This window comes from Solanum dulcamara, chromosome 9, assembly GCF_947179165.1.
Source record: "Solanum dulcamara chromosome 9, daSolDulc1.2, whole genome shotgun sequence".
In the NCBI taxonomy this organism is placed as follows: domain Eukaryota; kingdom Viridiplantae; phylum Streptophyta; class Magnoliopsida; order Solanales; family Solanaceae; genus Solanum; species Solanum dulcamara.
In genome coordinates, this window is record NC_077245.1 from 6,603,295 (window position 1) to 6,625,164 (window position 21,870).

Below are 21,870 nucleotides of genomic sequence, written 5' to 3' on the forward strand. Positions count from 1 at the left end.
GACTCATTAAACTTATGTATCATAAGTTATGTATCCACACTCCAAGGACGTATCTGAATGCTGTTATTTAAAGAGGATTTTTGTAAAATTAAAAAGGGTTGGAATAGGATGAAATTAAGCTTATACAGTGATTCCTAAAATTTTTACTATAATTATGCTATAGCTATGAACTAATGTTAATGTGTCCCATTAACATTACTAAAATTTCTATAAAATTGTTGATGCCATCGTCAATGCATATTCTAAACGTCACGAGGGTATTATACACATATCATTATCACTTCTCAAACTACTTATTTTTATTATATTGGCTTTTGATTCAACTAAAGTTAGACGTTTTTCATCTTCTTGATATGGTTTTTGTTTAAAAGTTAGTATGACATCATAAATCTCACTCCATGTTATAAAAACTTCAAAAACAACGCTTAACTTAAAGATAACCTACTTAAAACATCATAAAATACAAAGATGAATTCAAGTTATGAAAATTTTAATACATGCATACTAGCTTGAAATATATAGCTTTTCAAAAAATTCAATTTATGATTTATGAGTGATCCTCACGGTAACTTAAAGTAGTTATTAAGTTTAGTTCTCAGATATTATATTAAAAATTGTTAGAAAAACATTATTTAATGTGTTTATATTACAATGTAAAAAATGTGAATACCCAGAGCATTTTTGACATTTCACGAAATTTATTTGCTTGTAAAGTTATATTTCTTGCTTTATTTATTTTCACTGAAAATTGAACGTATCAACATATTTTTGTCCTATTACCTTTGTATCACGTATTTAACGAGGGAACATATGTTATAAATTATGCAAAAAAAAATTGTATCAGTAATAATTGACACATCGTATTATTTTGGACATATTTGATTCAATTATTATTTATCGTCAAGTATTATTGTAACGACCTATCCCTGTCATTAGAATTAGGCCAATGAAGAAAGATTTCGAGCCAGAAAATTGCAGGTAGTAACTTCTGAAAAATTTAGCCTAGGTCAGATTTGGACGAATTCTGAGTTAGGTGAAGTCTAGGGTGATCATGTGAATGATGGAGGTCAAATCTCTAATTTGATTGGACAGGTTGATAGACAAGACGATACAGAGAATTTACGGCTTTGGAGAATCGCATTTGAGCGAGTAAAACTCCCGAAATCGAAGTTGACGTGAAGGGTATATTTTAATATGTCCTTGGAAAGGGTGTGTTGTGAAGTGGGGGCTTGGAACAGAAACTCCAAGCTCAGTATTTTTGTATATCCCACCAGAGCGGGGCCGCCAGAGTGGGATGAGTCCCGCCAGAGCAGGGCAGTTGCGACTTAAGTCGTGACAAAGTCTAAAAACGGTCTTTTTCTACAAAATCAATTTCTAAGACTTCAAGAGACGACCTAGGGTGAATTCTATTAATTTTCCACGGATTTCCACACTTAAGGTAAGAATTTTACTCCTAAATTCACTGGGGGGAGGTTTGAACTGAAAACTAATGGTGGGAAATAGCCCTAGGGTGGGGTTATGATCATGTTTTTGGCCTAGAGTGTAAATTGCGTTATATTTCATGATAGTTAGACCATGGTATTGATCCTTTGTATGTGTTTATTGTTTCTAGACCAAGAACGAGAAGAACGAATCCAAAAAGAGAAAGCTCTTGCATTGTAAGGTTGTTGAAGCGTGAATTTGAGGTAAGTGATGGTCTAGTTTCCCGTATGTGTTTCATATACTTTTTAAATTGCTTCATGATATGCATGTGTGTATATAAATAGGGAAACCTGCTAGATTACATGTGAAATGATCACTTCCTAGCCTGTTTTGTGATGAACATGTTCTTAGCGATATAATGTTGTAAATACTGAACGTATTTGTGATAGTGGTATGTTTGGATCGGGTATCACATTCCGACACATAATTAGATCGGGTGTCATGTTCCGACACATAATTGAATTGGGTGTCACGTTCCGACACATATTTGGACCGAGTGTCACGTTACGACACAAAATTGATTGTTTGTAGGTCCCTTGAGAACCCTTTTGTGAAGTTATAGCACGTGGAAATACGGAGTTGTGATATTGCCGAATATGATTGAACTTGAGATTAGTTGACTTATTCTATATATGTATATGCCTATTGTGTGGAATTTACTTATCTATGATCCATTTACTGGCTAACCGCGTAATCCTATCAGTACACTGTTGTTTTTGTGTACTGATACTACTCTTGCTTTGCCATTTTATTGAGTACAGGGCATATTCAGACGGCTGCGGAGAGACCTCGATTAGAAAAGTAAAGCTTGTTCGAGTTCAAGGGTGAGTTGTTTGTTTCAAACTGCCGTGAACTCTTCTCTGTTCTAGTCCATTTTCAGGACTCAGATTTTCAAACACTGTTTAGTTTTATGACTTCTTTTGGGAGTGTTCTCATTTTTCTTTCCATTGATATTTGGTTAGAGTTTGGGTAAGGACGACTTTCAGTTTCTAGGATGTTTCCGCATTTCGTTGTTATTAAAATTGTTAGCTGAGTTTATGGGAACTCAGTATTATTTTTGGTTTTATTCCTGCTTTCACAAGTCTTTAATTGTTATCTCTTAAGTTTGACAAGTTGGGTTGTAAAAATGGTTCTTCCACTGGAGGGTTATTGTGGGTGTCAGTTACGGCGGGACGGGGTCGTGACAATTATATTGTGTAAATAAAAAAAAATCATCCTTGACTTAGAGGTCTTGGATCTGAACGTTAAGTATGATTTTATTTTTGTATACCACTTTCCGATCAATACTAGTTGAATCTACTATGAATATCAGACATGAATAACAAATAACTTTATAATTATTCGAGAAGTTAAATTATTCTCCGATATTATTAATGAAGTATTATTATTATTATTAAGTGTAAATAGTAACTATCGCTTAAAATAAATTATCGATGTAAAACAATGTTATTAAGTTCGTGCACACAACATGCTATCTCTAACTAATGTATTTCTACACAATATTTTTTAAAAAAAATTTAGTTGATTAATTTAAATTGCATTGTTGCTGCGAATTGTGACTTAAACTATGCTGCATCAATTATCGCGCATTATACCGGAAATTTATTAGTCAATTTTATTTTTCATACACCCTTAGGACACTATTAAATATTATATCTTTATTTTCAATGATGTCAAAAATTCAAGTATAACACAAAATTTGAATAAGCAAATTGTCGCATGCGTATTAACTGCTCACAATTCCTTTTTCAAATAAGAAACAAAACACACAATAAATTATTTTATTTTTAAAAAAATGTGTTTGATGACTTATTTGAATGTTAAAGGTATTAAATATGTCATCATTTTTATTTTTGTGAGAAATTAATTGTCATAATGAAAAGATAGAATACCATTGTATTTCACAATACTATTTTTTCGTAAAAATTTCTTAATATCTGCTTATTCTTAAAACCTATTAAAAAATGTTTGTAAATTATAATATAGAACATATGAGAGTTTTATGCTATTTTTTTAAAAAAATATTTTTGAGAAACTATAGATTGTGATTTTATTAGGTGGATATGTTATTTTTTAATTGAATGATATAAATATTATTTTTACTATATGAGGATGAGTTATGATATTCTAATATTTTTAAAATCATATATTAATAATAACTTCATTCTTGTTTCACACATTTTATTTTACATAAAATAATACTAATTAACTTTTGCATAATTCAATTACGTATTATTTGTGGGGAAAAAACAAACGGAGGCAGTTAAATCAAATAAAATTTATTTTGAATTAATTGAAATTATCCTCACAATATCTTATCACTTTAAATTGAATATCTTTTGTGTAAAGTGTATGAATGAAGTTGGAATAAACAAAAAACCCCTAACAAAATGCTTATAAAAAACTATCCGTTAGAAAGCCTATGGTGGTGTGTCCACTAATAAGATGGTGTCCATTAGTAAGTATTTTAATCACTTGAGGCCCACTGCAAGTGGTCAACCACTTGACATTTGCCTATATAAATTGTCATCTTATGATAATCAGAATATAGAAAAATAGAAAAGGACGACTGTCTTCTCTCCCCTTGTTCTCTCATACTCTCTCCGCTTTATGTTGCTAAATCTTATTTATTTTACAACACTATCAAGTTTTTTTTTTTAAAAAAAATAATCGAAATCTCTATAAATATAGTTATATTGTTAAATATGGTCTTAACACATGAACGACTTAGAGGATGAAGCGTGACAAAATAAATATGACCGAATTTAAGTTGATTAGGATCACTCTGACTTCGAATTGAGATATTGATTGAGAGATAATTTTGGACTTACTTTTAATTTCTAAATTAGTTATATAGGTTAGAGTCGACCTTTCTCCTGAATCAAGTAATCAATCATTTGTTAGTGATTGAATATAATAAGTCTGACAAATTAATAGTATATAAAAAGATTAAAATATACCACGACAATTACAAATCAACATTTGTTTATCCAAGAGATATGTATATGATGACCATCATTATATGAATATTAGAAGAGCATTACTTTGGATTAAACTATAAATACATCCCCTGTTCTCACTCATAATCATTTGTTTTTAATTGTTATTACTCTTCAAGCTTTCGAATTATAATAAGCAATTTATTTCTCCTATGTCCTGGTTATTTATCACTTTGACAAGAAATTCCTTAATAAGAATTTTCTCTTACTTTTATTTTATTATTTGCTTATTGTTTTTATTTCATATTTGCATAAACAAGTTCACAATATTTATAGGTTAATTATGATTATCATAACTTTGTATGTGTTAAAATTTTATTGGGTTTTATTGCATAAATTAATTTGAATTATATTAAATTCAAGAAAATAATTCAAATAATGTGGCAAGTCAAGTCAAGTCAAATTAAATGAGTCATTAGAATTATGTCACGTGTTAAAGTAATGTGGCAATTCAAGTCAAATTAAATGAGTCACTATAATCATATCACGTATCAAAGTTAAATTAAAAGAACCATTATAATCATGTCATGTGTCAAAATTATGTGCCAATTCAAGTCAAATTAAATAAACCACTACAATTATGTCACGTGTCAAAGTTATGTAACAATTCAAGTTAAATTAATTGAGCCACTACAATCATGCCACGTGTGTATGTGACATATTCTAACCAATCAAATTAGAGCTTTTCACCAGTGGCATGATTAGTCCGTTTAAACCGACCAATCAAATCACACGGGTACACCACTCCCTATAACTATAAATAGGGTTTCTCATTATTCTCAATAAGGGGGGGGGGGGGGGGGAGTTTTTCAAGAACAAGGAGTAAGAAGAGAGCTCGTGGATTAAATGTTGTAAATTTTCTACAAGGTAGAAGTTCAAGCACTCAAGAACTCAAATTCAGGATACAACTCAAGATCAAGACTACTAGATTCAAGAGAAAGTTCAAAAATTTTGAATTCAAGTACAAGTCGAGATCAAATCAATCAAAATTGACAAGAACATATCAAATTTACCAAATCGAAAATCAAGTTCATCAAGATTCAAGATCAAGCTAGAAGGCCCTTGAATCTAAATACAAATCAAGAACAAATCATCATATTCAAGTTCAAATCCATCAGATTCAAGATCAAGCAAATGCACTTAAATTTAAATTCGAAAAGAAGAATTAGAGGATTCATAGAGATTGTAACACTTACTGTATTTTGAAATTTAATACTACATTTTGTTACTCCAATTTTTCTGTCTTAATTATTTATTTTTCACGGCTCAAGAATTTGTTGTTTACAAACTCACTTGTCTTAATCTTCATTATAAATTCAATTGTTATTTTTCAATAGAGATGTTAGCATCTATTTTTATAATGTGGAGAATTATAATGATTTTTTATGGATTTATTGAGTTAAGGAGTAAAGTTGGTGGATGATTGGACATAAGAATTGTAAAATTTTTAAAAAGTTATAGTGTTTATTTTTAAAGAGGATTAGGTCTTTTGGGTGTCTATCAATATATAAAAATATTGCCTTTGTCTTTGCGTATAGTGATCTTCTTCAGTCTCCAAGTTCGAAGGATATAACAAAGGAAGGTCAAGGTTTTCCTCGCATTACCTATCCATAACAATCAGCATCTTGTCCCAAAGAGCAAGAATTTTTTCACGTGTGTCTATTGCTAATGATGTGTCTACTCTGATCGACTCTTTTTGAATAAGATCCATAAGCGATATGCTCACATCCCCTCTATAAAAGTAAATATCAAAATTATTTTATATGTACTATTTCCTGAAAGACAGATCTTTTAACGTTATTTTTGAATAGCAATCTTTCATACTCAATTCAATAGACTTACTTGAAAAACTTAATAGAGTAATAAGATCTTATACGAAGAAAGTGTCTAATCAATCACGACTAAAATTGATATTTGAAAGCTGAATATTTGTTTGAAGATAAATATAAATAAAAGTTGTTTTTGAATTTATGAATGACATTAAATTTTTTCAAATTGCAAAATACAAATTCAAATCAAAATTCAAAAATTACACTCTCTTCTTTCTTTTTTAGTTGTCATGTTGCAATTTTTGAGATTCAATTTAATTAACTTTTAAAGCTATATTAATTTAATATTAAAAAATTATGTAAAGATTACAAAATAAAAATTCAGAAAAAACTAAACATGGCCAAACGGGTACTTATTACATTAATATAAAATCAAGGTTCGCATTGGGTAAGTCCGAACCCAATCCAACATGAAATAAAAAAGGCTCTATTCATACTTTGTACAAAAAAAACGCATTGCTCCATTTTCCGACGATTCCTCTATCTGCGATTATCATAGAAAATTCTCCGGCAATTCTGAGATGGAGGGTTGGGATCCGAATACCAAATCAACTCTCACACAGATCCCTTTGTTGACAATCAAGGCCGGTCCACGCGACGGCGCGGCATGGACACAGCGGCTGAAGGAAGAGTACAAGGCCCTAATAGCTTATACATCAATGAACAAATCCAAAGACAACGATTGGTTTCGTATCTCTGCGGCTAATCCTGAAGGTACTCGTTGGAAGGGTAAGTGTTGGTACGTGCATAACCTTCTCAAGTACGAGTTTGACCTCCAGTTCGATATCCCTGTTACTTACCCTGCCACTGCTCCTGAACTCGAGTTGCCTGAACTTGATGGAAAGACTGAAAAGGTTCGTTCTTTTTCTTGTTTCCTGAATACTTGCTGTTATGATTGGCTTAAGGTGTAGTAGTTGTTGTTGTTATACTTGAAGTTAGCAAAACCCTAATTTATCAAATTATTTACCATGGGTCTGAATAGAGTGGAATAGATAGATACATTCCCTCTATATTAGCCTCGATCCAAGTGAACCGTAGCTCAAATTCAGGTGACAAAGCTTTCCTAATTTGACAATAGAATCTTGGGGATTCCATCAGCTGGATCATAACAAGCTCAGATATTTATCTCTCTCGAATTAGTTTGGAATTGTTGCTTAGTTTGTTGATTGATTGATTATTTCTATTTTTTTGATTTATGTAGATGTATAGAGGGGGGAAAATATGCTTGACCGTGCATTTCAAGCCGCTATGGGCGAAGAATTGGTAATTATTCTCCTCTTTGAGCTGTATTACTATGAACTTTACTCATTTCATGACACTTTGTGTTGGTCGACCATATTGTTTTCGACATATCAAGTTCTTTCACATGCACTACACTCTTCAAACCTATGTTGCTCGGACTCTTCAAAAATGATGTTGCACCCATGTTGGATACTTCAAAAATGCACTATATTTGAAGGATCCAACAAGCACCCGTCAACATTCTTGAAGAGCCCGAGCAACATAGCTTCAAATATTATTTTTTCCAGTTTTCTGTCGTCCCAATTATAGGGACTGCATTAGTGAGGCATTCAAAATTGTTGAATTGGCCAAGATACAGGAGGATGGTTACAAACTTGCAGTAGGTTAACAATCAGTTTTAATATAGTCATAATATGATGTTGGGTTGTCCGAATAGTGAGTAGTGGAAGATTCATAAGCCTACTTCAACTTGTTTGGGTTCTGGATTCAAGAGTAATTGATTAGATTATTCTTTGACTTGGGTTTAGCTCTTCAATTACCAGACTGCTAGTAGGATCAAGTTATGGTTGAGTGAAAGCAAATGTATGTTTGGTCGACTGAGAACGTAGTAGATTTTGACTTAAATGAATATCATTTTTCTAAGATGTGCTTGTGTTTGCACTGGTAGATAAAGGAGCACCCTTTGCTTCATATTTGTCCTAAATTATTTTCTGTATATTGGAACTGAAAGTGTCTTTCTACTTAAATCTAACTTTTGGTATTCATTTTAGCCCCAGATTTGGCATTGCACATGCTCTCTGTTTGGGTCTTGCACCATGGCTTGCAGCGGAAATTCCTGTTCTTGTTGATTCTGGCATGATTAAACACAAAGATGATGTGGCCACATCCAGTGAATCTTGAAAAGGAGATGAAATTTAGCATGGTGAAAACTGTAAACTTTATGGAGTTACTTGAAAGTGTAATTTTCCCCTCAAATTTATCATAAATGAATCACATTGAGGAGTCAATAGTTTCATGTTATGTAAGCCAGTTGAACCTGGCACTTTGAGATGCAACTGTCATATCTGCTGATTTATTTGAACCTGTGCTGTATGCCCTCAAATTTGTTTGGACTAGTGGTTCCCATTTTTTTCCGTGAATCATATTGAGGCGGCAAAATAACGTGTTATTTTCACTTTTTTTTGTTCTGATAAAGGGACAGGTATTAAAGCCCTTGTGAAATGTGGACTTTGAGTTACACTTGTTATTTGCCCAGGTCTTTTAATCTATGATGCTCAGACTTTTAAAAAATGTAGCCGGGTGCGTGTCGGATCCTTTAAAAGTAGTGCATTCTGTAGGATCCAACACGGGTGCGGCAATAGTTTTGGAGTGTCAGAGCAACATAGCTTTTAATGTCTGCTTTATGTCACAAATTTATTTGGACTAATGATATGCTCTTCCTTTTAATTAATGAATCATATTGAGGCGGCGAAGTTTCATATTGTTAAAGCCCTGTGAAACCTGAACTTTCTGATACAACGGTTGTGTTTGCTGATTTCTTTGAGCTTGTGCTTTATGCCCTCAAATTTATTAACTATGATGTCCTTCCTGCTTTTTTGACGAATCATATTGAGGAGGCCAGTTTCATGTTATTCAAGCCTTGTGAAGTTTGAGATGCAACTATCATATTTGCCGAAGTCGTTTGGCATGTGTTTTATGCCCTCAAATTTGTGTGGACTAGTGGTGTTCATCCTGTTTTTTCATGTCGCTCCTTGTTATTGATATAATCCTTCTGATGATGTTTAGCATTCGTCCAGCTTTTCCTCCCCAATCATCCAAAATTGTCAAACCAATGACTTTATGTTGTGAACCTGAGCAAGTACTTTTTTCCTCCCTTATTTTTCAGCGTTATGTTGTCCTTGGACCACCACAAGGTGTTTGTGTAACCACTAATGATTTAACAAGATTAGATGGTGTCGAAGTTGCTTCAGATGTGAGGCATTGGAGCTCCTTCAAGACTGCTGGAAACCCATTGCCCAAAAGCTGCATTCGCCTCTGCCAATGTGTTGATAGCTAGCGCAACATCTGTATAACTGCACTGGCTTGTGGCTTATAAACTAGTAAAAAATAGAAACTTAGTTGAATGAGCCATTTCGATTTGCTATTGAAGAATTTGAACTAATTGTGGCACAATTGAGCGTTTCTGTCAAATCTGGGGGCGGGTGAAGGTTGGGGAGTATAACCTGTATTTGTTGAGAGTGAGTATAGGCCGTCTATTCTCTTTGTCATGTACCACATAAAGGAAAGGAAAAAGAAACTGAGATGTAATATCCATTCCGGTCAATAATAGATAGAAATTATCAACTCTTGTCCTCTAAGCATAGGATTTAATCTAGAGAACTCGACCTCGTCTGTTGAATTACGTTGAACTAGAACATTGTTTCACGAATGTTCCTGTCAGAAAAATTAGTACTAATATGAGAATAGCTGCAGATTAATGACAAGAATTTCAGCAGATTCCTTGCTTTGAAGCCTCAGCAAATTTGCTCGTAATGCTTTTACCTACCTTTCTCTTTTCAAGCTTGTCTACACTCTGATATCACAGGGTGAAAACATGGTGGACTTTTTCAGTGAATTGCTTCTCAGTTCGCGCAGGTAAGAGCCAATGTGATGTAGTAATATACAATCTTTAAGTGCGTGATGGTCTACGTTTCCGAGGAATCATAAACTTTCCAGGTCTGAATAATGTTTATAACTATGACATAGAATACTATTACAGATATACCGAGTGTCTCTTAGAATGATACTCTGGTGATTTTTGGGTGCAAGCATTTAGGCTCACTGTGAAAGAGATGACTTTAATGGACTAGCTCCTGAAATTCTAGGAGTTACCATCCTCTTTCCTAAACACAGGACTCAACAGTTTACAATTAGCCTAATCATCTTTCTTAGTTGGATTGAACAAGGGAAACTGAAGTGCTATTCTAAGATTGTTCCGACTTGAAACAGAGAAGAAATAGTTGGGTATGAAGCTTTAATTACTGACTGAAGATATTACAGCACAAGTGAATGAAAGTTACAAATACAACCTCCGCCTCAACTTCACCAGAAAACAAACACGATCCCAGAGAATCAAAAAAAGACAAATAAATAACGAAGACTCATGGATGTGAAACCTTCTCCCTGACCAATTACACTTACACAAAACTAATATTACACATGTTTTCTGGCTATCTTATTTCTCTTTGATATTTAGATCATATTTTCCCCAACCATCACTCAGGCAAATTCTTATTCAATTAGAAATTTGGACCAGCTGCCAGGATCTGCTCAGTCAGGTTGCTATCACTTCCAATCTTGTAGTTTGTGAAAACCTCAAAATTCTTCCTAAAGAGGCCTCCCAGCTTCAACAGGGTATCCTTGTGTGCCTTCTTGTCAAGCCACTATTGCAACATACAACATTTTACATTACGGAAAGGTTACAGAACGTAACTATTAGACAATGCTGAAGTGTATGCTAACTTACAGTGTTCACAGGATCCAGAATCTCGGAAGGTACTCCCTCAAGTGCAGTTGGAATCTCCAGCCCAAATACCTCGGTTTTCTTGTATTCCGCTTCCAAAAGGGCGCCGGAGTGAATGGCATCAATGATCTTCCTTGTGTATGCTAACTTAATTCGGCTGCCTGATCCATAACTGGTAATAACAGAGAGATTCGTTACATTTAGTTTGAATGACATCATTTGGGTACATATTGCGAGCGAGTGCTCTTACCTTCCACCTGACCAGCCAGTGTTCACAAGCCATCCTGTAGCTCCATGTTTCTGCATCTTCTCAGCCAGCATGGCTGCATATTTTGTCGGATGAAGCATGATAAATGCTGCACCAAAACATGCTGAAAATGTTGCTGTAGGCTCCTTAATACCATCCTCAGTTCCTGCCACCTGTAAATTGTGGAAGCAATAATCTTTACATCGTATCTTGAAAGTTCAAATGTAATCTGTGAGGCATCAGATTTCATGAGCATAATACCAAAGCTGTGTAGCCACTGATAAAGTGGTACATTGTCTGTGCCAAGTTCAATTTGCTGACTGGCGGAAGCACGCCGAATGCATCACATGCAAGGAGAATGACGTTCTTTGGATGAGGACCAACACATGGTATTTTAGCATTTGGGATGTATTCAATTGGATATGCTGCCCTGGTGTTCTCTGCAATCAAACCATTCTATTAGAACCATGAAGCACTTTGTGATGACTGCCAGAGATAAATCTCTGTTCGATTCAACACAAGTTACCTGTTACAGATTTATCTGTATAATGCACTTCTCGGGTATGTTCTTCAAAAACCACATTTTCCACCACTGCATAGACCGAAAAAAAATATTAATGTTCACACTGGAACTTAGCAGGAAATAACATCAAGAATATCAAGTCGGAATCAGAAAAATACCAGTCCCAAACTTGATGGCATTCCAGATATCAGGCTCCGTCTCCCTTGAAAGGTCTATGCATTTGGCATAGCAACCTCCCTCAATGTTTGAGACGCCATGATCACTCCAGCAGTGTTCGTCATCTCCGATCAGGTATCGGTTGTGATCAGTAGACAGTGTTGTCTTCCCAGTTCCTAAGATGAACAAGTCCAGAAAGAGAAACATGAGCATCGAATTATATAGGGAAAATGTCAATTTTTTCTGTGACATATAATAAAGATAAGAGAGCACATATTGTTGCTGCTCCGATAAAGGGAGGACCAATCCCTTTATACTAATACCTGATAATCCAAAGAAGAGGGCTACATCTCCTTCTTTTCCCATATTGCAGCCAGAGTGTAGAGAGAGGATTTGGCGCTTAGGCATTAGATAGTGCATTACACCGAAAAGACCTTTCTTCATTTCCCCAGCATACTGTGTGCCAAGGATGACCATTTCCCTCCTAGCAAGATTGATGTCTATGCTAGTGGAAGAAGTCATATAATGGGTGTAACGGTTACATGGGAATTGACCAGCGTTGTATATTGTGAAGTCCGGAGTACCAAAATCCTCCAGCTCTTCTGGAGTGGGTCGGATACACCTGTCACCGACCCAGTTATTGAATTGCACTGACTAACATGTTTTACATATCTTTTAATATTCCTTTAATTCACTAAGGCTCTTAATGGTTGTAAAATCTAAAGATAGATAATGTGCATATGTAAAAGTAGAAAGCTACTCTAATCTGCTGACCTGTAAAACATAAGAAAGTAAAAACAGAGTTTTTTTCAAAAAGTATCATTATCAGCTTCTTACATGTTGTGCATGAACAAGGAGTGATAGGCTCTGGCAGATACAATTCTAACTTTGATACGGTTGTTTGGATCCCAGTTGAGGAACTGATCATTCACAAACACCTGAAATGTAGACCCCCCAAAAGTAGCACATAGTCAGGAAGAGAAGGTATCTTCATCACTGTAAAATTGATTATCAGGCTTCTTATTGATATGTGCAAGGAGCTTCTTTCCTGTTAAATCATTTATTTAGTGGTAATTTTCCAATTAGAATTAATTGCAGGTCTCACCATCCCCAAAATAACTATGATTTCAATCTTTGGATAGAGCAGGTCGCTGCTTGAAGCATCCTGAGTTCACGCAGGGTTCGGGAAAGAGCTACACCCTAAAAGGTGTAATTTAGGTAGTCTACCCTGACAAAAGTACAAGTATCTCATTGTACGGCTTGAAATCGTGAAGTATATGTTACACGGAGACGACGGCGTTATTTGGATGTAACTGTATGTAGTAGATATGAATAGTCTGATATTTTCCTTCATGTTGGGACCAAAAATCAATATAAGTTTGTTGTAGAACATGTGTACAAATTCAATAAAGGCTAGATAGATATGTTACAATTATTATAACATATCCATTCCTAGGGAAAGATGAGGAAGATTCTGTTTCACCATAAACAGGAGTGTCTTGAGGCCATGCTCAGGCCCATGAATCATGACAGAAATGGATCACAATTTCACTAATGGGATTAAGAATAATTACATGAATAAGACAATGTAACATAAAGGTTGTGACAGCTACTATAGCCATTTCATACACCACAACAAAACCAAAAAGATAAAATAAAATTAGAAGTGATATAGCTCTATAGTCTATACAAATACATTATTTTATTTACATGGGAAATAAGACACGCCTTTAGAGTATCAAAGAACGACTAGGTGACTATATATTATATAGACTATTCTATTTCTCTCTCCCCTCAAATTCTGGAATTAAATTATTTATTAACTGACATTATTTTAATGAGGTACTAATTGCATGTTCAATTAATTAGGAAAATAAACATGGTGGTGTAGATTATGACGCGACAGCACTAAGCAATGGGGGAAGCATATGCATAGTTTCTATAACCGTTGACAATAATAACTTTAGGAAATGTTAAGTGCATATTTTAAAAATGATTATGGAAGCAGACTTTAGTGAAATGATAATATTGTTTACAATCAAATAAAATACCTTCTCCAAAGAGCATAGGTAATCAACAGCTCTTTCTCTGTTGATTAAGAAAGTCTGCTCGTCCATTTCGATATTGGGTGAACCCCTGTTTATAAAAGTATCATAACAATCATGACGTTAGAAATTGACACCAGAAACTAAAAATATTTAACTTTATGGAATAAAAAAATTTGACTAATTAAAAAAATTTAGTACTCATAATTATAACATATGTTAAGACACATATGTGGATCTACCATTTTTAGTCAGACAATTTGGAGTACTTGCAATTATATTGAAGTGCACGTATCACGTGTATATATATATATATATATAGTTTGAATCGAAAACACTAATTGCCGTCTTAAGAAAGGAAAACAGGGGAGATTAACTTACTTTCCCCACCAAAGGTCTTCCTCAGTGGTTTCATCTCTAACAACACGTTTGTCTCTTGGGGAACGGCCTGTTTTGGCTCCGGAAAGTGTGGCCAAAGCACCACTTGACGTGATGAATGACCCCTTCTCATACTTGATTGCTTGCTCATACAATTCTACAAAAAGGAACACACGAAATTGAAATTTGTATACATCTAAACAAGCAATAGCCCCTTTTTTAAGGGACAATTTTGATTTTCACCTTTTAAGGAATTACTCAAAAGTAATGGAGAGAAATTTCCAAGTAACTTTATGACTCACAAAAGGTGAAGAATAGCTTCAGGTACTATTCAAAAATATTCATTTCTTCACCATTTTTTACAAAACAAGTATAATAGACTATAAAAAGTACAATTGTACAATATAAAACATCCAAACTTAATAATGAATAAAAATTACTAATAATGATCAATCACATAATTTTACGACGTACCGGAAGTTTGAGAATAGCACTAGAGTTTTAATTAAATCATTGACCATAAAAGATAAAATAGAGGGTGGGTATGCACAATTAGCCAAGAAAGATAAGTCATTGTGACAGGTAAAAACCTTTATATTCAAAGTGAAACTACTTTATTTTAAAAGTGAGAATTTTCGACACAATTGTGTAACATAAAAAAAGAATAGGATAAGTAAAATTGTTTACCAGCAGGGGAAAGATTATAAAGGATGTGGGTGAACTTGAGGCCACTGTCACTAATGTTAAGGGCCGGGGTGTGGTGGTGTTGAACAGGCTGTTGCCCCTTTGGCGTTTCCGCTTGCCTTGCCGGGTCTCCTTTCACCACGTTTGGCCCTGTCTCTCGTGTCAATGACGCCAATGATGCACTATTTTTATACAACAAATTAAAAAAAAAAATTAGTTAAAGCTTTAAAAACTCGTGAACTTTACCATGTTAAGAAATTTAAGGACAAAAATAAAAAAAAGATAAATATTTCACGGTAAGGTCTTATATTCCACAAAGTCTTTTTTCTTTTTAAAGAAAAAAGTGACTATGTGACTAATTTTTTGAGATAAAATTAATGTTTTGAGGAGTTGCAAAAATTGTTTTTAAAAAAAATTCTGAAGTACTTTAGAGAAAATACACTTAGAAATACTTTAAAGACCAAACACTAAAACCAAATTTCCTATGGTGATATTGATTGATCATCAACTATATAAATTGACGTTCTTTAGAATTCAGGTCCTATTAGTAGTGTAACTCAGATTATCTGAGACAAACATTAATTGTTGTTTAAAAATATTTTTAAAATTATAAGTCAAACATAGATTATTTCGTTAAAAAGATTATTTTTAAAAAAAAACACAATTATCAAATATGGTATTTTTAAAAAAAATTAACTAAACATGCTATTAATACTAATATATTCGCTTTAAAATTTGGTCAAACATACTATTAATATTACTCTCTTCTTTTTCAATGTACCTTTTATTTTTCCGAGTCCGTGACGGTAAAAAAGATCTTTCACGGATCAAACTCTATCTCCAAGTGACGATCACAAATTAAGGCATTACTCAATAGGACTACAATTTCAATTCCCCTAACGATTTAGTATTATCTTTTTAAGTTTATTAAGTAAACAAACCAATAATAAAATTAAAAAAAATTGAAATTAGTAAAAAGTAAATAGATTGTATTTTTGATTTGATTTTTAGCTGATTTCAATTCAATTCATTTCATCTCAATTAACTTTTAAAAGGTTAATGACCCAGTTATTTTTTAACTAATTCTATAGTGTTAAAGAGTTAATTTCATCTTATTTTTATTATTTTTAAAATTATAAAAAAAATATTAATTTGATGGAATATAGATATATTCCAAAATGTCCTAAAATATTACGTAAAATAATGTATCCGATCAATATATCATAAAATAATGTATCAGACATTTCGATATTTCGCGTTAAGTGATATATCTGACTAATACAACGCTTAAATTAATGTATCAAATATCTCAATACATGATGTATCCGATTAGGATAGAGTAAGAATTTTATGATAAAATAAGTTTTATTTAGATAATTTTTTCTATTTTTTATTAACTCAGCCCATTTTTAACATGCCAATTTAAACAGGACAAAAATAATCATATCTTCAGTAAAATTTCAGCAAAAAAAAAACGACGCCGCTGAATAAATATCTGACAGGAAATATTAACTAATGATGATATGGATTTACCTAATGGATTGAAGCTGTTGTTTCTGGCGTTCTTCTTCAGAAACGGCGACGCCGAATACATGAGGAGACTTGATCGGAGTAGTCGGCGCCGATTTCTTTTTCTGAAGAGAATGCAATTCGTCCAGTGTCTGAGCTTTCACCGGCGTTGCACTGTCGTCATGACAAACCACGTTTTCATCATCTGTCTTCTGTGTCTGGATCTTCGGCAGCCCAGTCCTTCTCTTGCTATCAAAACTGAAATCTCCATTCGCCGCCATTTTTATCCTGCAAATTTGAAAAAATTCACGTTCATGAACAACGAAAATATTGAAAAATTAGTAGCAAATCTCGGATCGAGTTCAGAACGAGTACGATCTTATTATTATTTTTGTATGTATGTATATATACATTGAAGTTGAAAGCGAATTCTAATATTATTATTTTTGTATGTATGTATATATAAATTGAAGTTAAAAGCGAATTCCACCCGAATTTGCTTTCGATTATAGTAAAAACAGGGCATTACCAGAATCAGAGAGGAAGAATTGAATAAGCTGAATTAAAAGAAGGAAAATTTAAGCGAAAGGGTTGAACCATGGAAGTATATGTTCATTGGGGCAATTGAGGTGTGGAATTTATAGTAATGCTTACACACGCTTCAACGTTGGTTACAGCTAACCATGGTTAGTGGATAAACCCAAGAAGTTGTCAAGATAAGATATTTGAAAAATTAATAAGGAAACAAATTTATATAGCTGGAAAAAGACAACATGTATGAGTAATGTCATTAATTAATTTCTGAAAAAGAATACTCAAGTACATGAATGATGATTTTACTTTCTAATCCCAAAAATTCAAACACTTGAAACAAGAGATATTATTGAACTTAGGGAGTGTTTTGGTTCGAAAAGAAGAAAATATATTTTAGAAAATTCATTATTATGAATACAAATATAAAATATTATTTCAAAACTATTTATATATAATCTAGTAAATACGATAAAAATAAAGATGGTAATAGGGTAATTTCTGAAACTTATTTTCTCTATTTTTACTTAAAAAGTTATGTTTTTTCATTTTTTAAAAATTTATTTTTGATGGAGTTCCTTATTTTCATGATATTATTACATTAGTAAAGATCCAGTATACTGAGTTAAAAAAACTGATAGACCTCAACAATACAATTTTTTTCGCATATATCATATCTAGCTGTTTCTTACGTGGGCAACTATAATTTTCAAAGAATTAGATTTCGTAGAGGATATAATTCAAACTTAATATTACAAGTCAACCTATTTTAGGTCCAATTCAAGTCATCTAAAGTTGAACTAATATATAAATCAATTCAAGCTAAGAAAATTATAGTAAAAGTTGAATTTTATTTTAATTCAAATAACTTTATCAGCTCGATTCATTTTATCGAGTCTGAATTCAGCTTAACCCCTATTTTTGACACCCCTAATATGAAAAAATAAAGACGGGGATAAGAATAGAAAAGATGAATTAGGGGAAAAGTATTTATAAATTGGCAAATAGGGGTGGACAAATTAAATAATACGTAAGAAAGTGTTCGGTGCAAAACTAAGAAATGGGTCGTATTTTCCGGGTGGGGGCGGGGTGGGTAAGATACACGTCAGAGGCGTAATCACAAAGCCAAAAATTGACAATCGGTGTTTGTTCTCTTCTTTATTCTATCCTACTGTATATTCACTGCAGCTAGCATCATCATCTGCAAATTTTACTGTAATTTATCAACTTGGCTTTATAGTAGGAATATTAAAGTACTGCGTATTTACTTTATGTTTTAAGTAATGAGTTGGTCCACAACAACCCCACATCACACAAAGAATATGCAAAAAATTTTAAGTATATAATATACAATGAATTTGGGTGAATTCAATTTTATTTTAATCAAAGTTTGTATATATTATAAAATTAATTAAATATTTTATTATAATTTAATTATTAATATTATTTATTAATTTAAGAGTGATATAAAAATATCTAAAATTGATGATTACTGTTGATCTCCTGCGAACGTAAGGTAAAGTAAAAAAGGAGAGTACACAACGGCTCTTTCTATTCCATTTTATACATCTTAATTTGGTGAAATACAAAACTTTTAAAAAATAATATGATATTAACAAATATTGAAATTAAAAAGTTACTCCCTGAGTATGAAAAAATGATTTATTTGTTTTTATTATCTTAGGAAACTACTCCTCTTTTTCTTTTTCCTTACCCCACATCTACAATAAATTAACAAACAAAAAGTGAAAAGAATGCGTAAAGCGCTGTTAAACTAAAGATAGGAGACAAGAGTTGTAAAAATCCTTCGTTTGAGGAATCAAATTGACCATAAAATGACGGGATGAGACTGTTTTTTTTTTAATTAGAGATTTTGAATTTAAGCTTTGAAAGTTGAATTGTTTATAATAGAGAGTGTTTTTTTTTTGAATGGGGTCATATATCATATAAATTCAAATTAATCGAACTTTAATATGAATATCAGATCTGAAAACTTGTATATTTCAAGTCATCGAGAACTCTTTTTCAAAAAGAAAAACATATCTTTTATAGTAGCTACCTACACCAACTATATGGTAAAGTTGTATCTGGGGTAAATATTAGCTGTTTAACACACCAATCTTAAACGAAAGTGGTCGAGAAATTTCTTATGCTCTGTTGGTAATCGTGTTCATAAACAGAAAACGAGGAACACAGAAAAATTAATACTATCGAAAGATCGTAGGTTAACAAGCATATAATCATACATAAAATAAAAATAGAAAACTAACATAAGGATTAAACGAATTCGGCTAGATCTAATCCTTCAAGTATAGAATTTTCTACTATATAAGCGATGGGTATTATGCAGTTGTATTAAATATATAAAAAAAAAATCAAGACATAATCAGCTATTAGTTTAGTCAAATAAATAAATAAAATTTATTCTGAACTGACATGTTTATTATGTGTTCTTGAAAAATTTAACCTGTTATTATTATTTAAAGTATACAAATTAATTTCTCGCAAAATATAAGGACAATTATTCTCTAGAAGTGACACTTCAATTTATAAGATCTCAACAAACTTAAAAGGTGGAGCACACCAAACAACTCTATGATATTTTTTGTTTTTGAAAACACATGTAGAGACCAATTTAGAGGGGAGAAAAAATTCAAAATTTTGATGTTTGAGTGTCTAATATATGTGGCAAGACCTTTGAAATTATAGATATTTGAAAAGGATAAGATGGAAGAGGTGCAGTCTAAAGGGTTCTTGAATGTAAAATATTTTCATTAAGAAAAAGCAATTAATAGTTTCATGAATTATACAAATAAACATGTATCTTTCAAGAACCTAAAACGTAAAAATTAAATGAAGAATGAATTTTCAATAAACAATTTACTCTTTCTTTTGGAAATTAAGAAACTTTTATTGGATGAATTGTTCCAAAAAATTAATTCAAACATTAGTCCTAACATTATAAATGTATACATTTTCAATTTTTTTTTTTTAATTACGCTAGATAAACTGTCCAAATTGAAGATGGTCCTAGTGCTGAAACTCTACGTCCATTGTTTCCTACCTAATGTGTATTCTCACATCCACAAAACTTTTTTACAAGAAAATAAAATAAAAAAGCCTTAGGTCCTTACGAATTTGATCAAGCGTTTTATTAAGAATAAGTTTCTATAACATATATATGTAGGAGTTTCAAAAGAGAAGCCCAAAAAGGGAAAAGAAACATAATACAACGAGGGGTCCATCGTTTAGTTGATGGGATGAGCAAGGGCGGTTAAACGTTGTGTGAGGTCTAAAGTGAAATTTTAATTAAAGGCCTAAAATTTAAATAATTTAACTTTATATTTATTTACTTCAAATTATTTTTCTAATTTTATCAATTCAACGTTGAAAAACATCATTTTACTGAAGCAATTATTATATGAATTCTTAACATAATTCTATAAGTAATAAGTTGACAAATATTAAATAACAATAAGTGTTAGAACCATAAAATATGATTCAAGAAGTTGATAATTTGGTATACTCCACTTTAATGTGTTTGTGATAGTGCTTGAAAAATTCGAATAAATAAAATAGATAATTTACAATTTACTTTGTTCAACACTTTTTAACTATTGATTCATATTTTTGACAGAATATTGCTCTAACTTATCAAAGATTTGAAAAAACAGAATACAAAAGGAGTTACAAAAAAGGAAAAATTACTAAACTACACACCTTTTATTATTATATTTGCTAAAAGTCCCAACCCTTTAAAAAAATTACCAAAATCCCTTATTTTTAGTTTTTTCCTTCATCTTTCGAATACATCACTCAAAAAATATTTTCTCTCCTCTAAATCCTTTTCTCTCGTTCTCTCTCCATTTTCAAGATCCAAAAATTTAAGAAATTTGCTGAGCATATTCCTAATTTCTCGCCTAAAATCACTCACAGGAGTTAGAGCTTACAATCTATCATCTCCTTCTGATTCTCAACTGCATTCTCTCTCTATTTTCATAGCTTTTACTGAGCATATCCCTAATTTCTCACTCATGATTCTGATTCTTCTAATAGTGGTGGTTTTGATGAAAATAGATTCAAACACTGTAATACGGCCTTTAATTATGAAGAAATTGCGAAAGGGTGCTTGTTCAAGTTTGAAATCTCCAGTTCTAATAGTCTCAAGTTCAAAATCTCTGGTTCCAAAAACTTCCAAAAAAGGAGAAAAAAGTCAAAATAGTAGTCTATTTTCTATGTATCACTATGTATCTGGATTTGTCATGTACTTGATACATAAGTTCGATATGTATCTGCTACTCTAATGTATCATATTATGTTCTGTTTTCTGAAGCAAATTATGTAATGTATCAGGTCGTATTTTGATCTGATTCATTTGTTCTTTCAAGCTAATACAACAGTCTTCAATATATCAACCATAAATCTGTCGAATGGTCATGTATCACTATGTATCTGAATTTGTCATGTACTTGATACATAAGTTCGATATGTATCTGCTACTCTAATGTATCATATTATGTTCTGTTTCCTGAAGCAAATTATGTAATGTATCAAGTAGTATTTTGATCTCATTCATTTGTTCTTTCAAGTTAATACAACAATCTTCAATGTATCAACCATAAATATGTCGAATGGTCATGTATCAGTTATCAATGTATCAAACTCAAATATAAGATGAAAGTTTATGTATCAGATTCTCATGTATCAAGCTTTACTGCTTCTGATACATCTACAACCTATATC

General features: G+C 32.3%; 2 protein-coding genes across 2 annotated transcripts; one reads left to right on the top strand and one right to left on the bottom strand.

Moving 5' to 3' along the window:
- Nucleotides 1-6,672: 6,672 nt before the first annotated feature.
- LOC129904018 (ubiquitin-fold modifier-conjugating enzyme 1) lies at nucleotides 6,673-8,694 on the top strand. Its single transcript, XM_055979550.1, has 3 exons — nucleotides 6,673-7,164; nucleotides 7,512-7,573; nucleotides 8,323-8,694. The coding sequence occupies exons 1-3, from the start codon at nucleotides 6,832-6,834 to the stop codon at nucleotides 8,450-8,452; spliced, it is 525 nt and encodes a 174-aa protein (XP_055835525.1). The 5' UTR covers nucleotides 6,673-6,831; the 3' UTR covers nucleotides 8,453-8,694.
- Nucleotides 8,695-10,551: 1,857 nt separating this feature from the next.
- LOC129904017 (phosphoenolpyruvate carboxykinase (ATP) 1-like) lies at nucleotides 10,552-17,228 on the bottom strand. Its single transcript, XM_055979549.1, has 13 exons — nucleotides 17,126-17,228; nucleotides 16,621-16,884; nucleotides 15,091-15,269; nucleotides 14,407-14,560; nucleotides 14,032-14,116; nucleotides 12,818-12,918; nucleotides 12,304-12,602; nucleotides 11,983-12,156; nucleotides 11,828-11,893; nucleotides 11,563-11,741; nucleotides 11,305-11,474; nucleotides 11,058-11,226; nucleotides 10,552-10,974 (listed from the first exon to the last, which is right to left on the bottom strand). The coding sequence occupies exons 2-13, from the start codon at nucleotides 16,875-16,877 to the stop codon at nucleotides 10,831-10,833; spliced, it is 1,977 nt and encodes a 658-aa protein (XP_055835524.1). The 5' UTR covers nucleotides 16,878-16,884; nucleotides 17,126-17,228; the 3' UTR covers nucleotides 10,552-10,830.
- Between the last annotated feature and the right edge of the window lie 4,642 nt (nucleotides 17,229-21,870).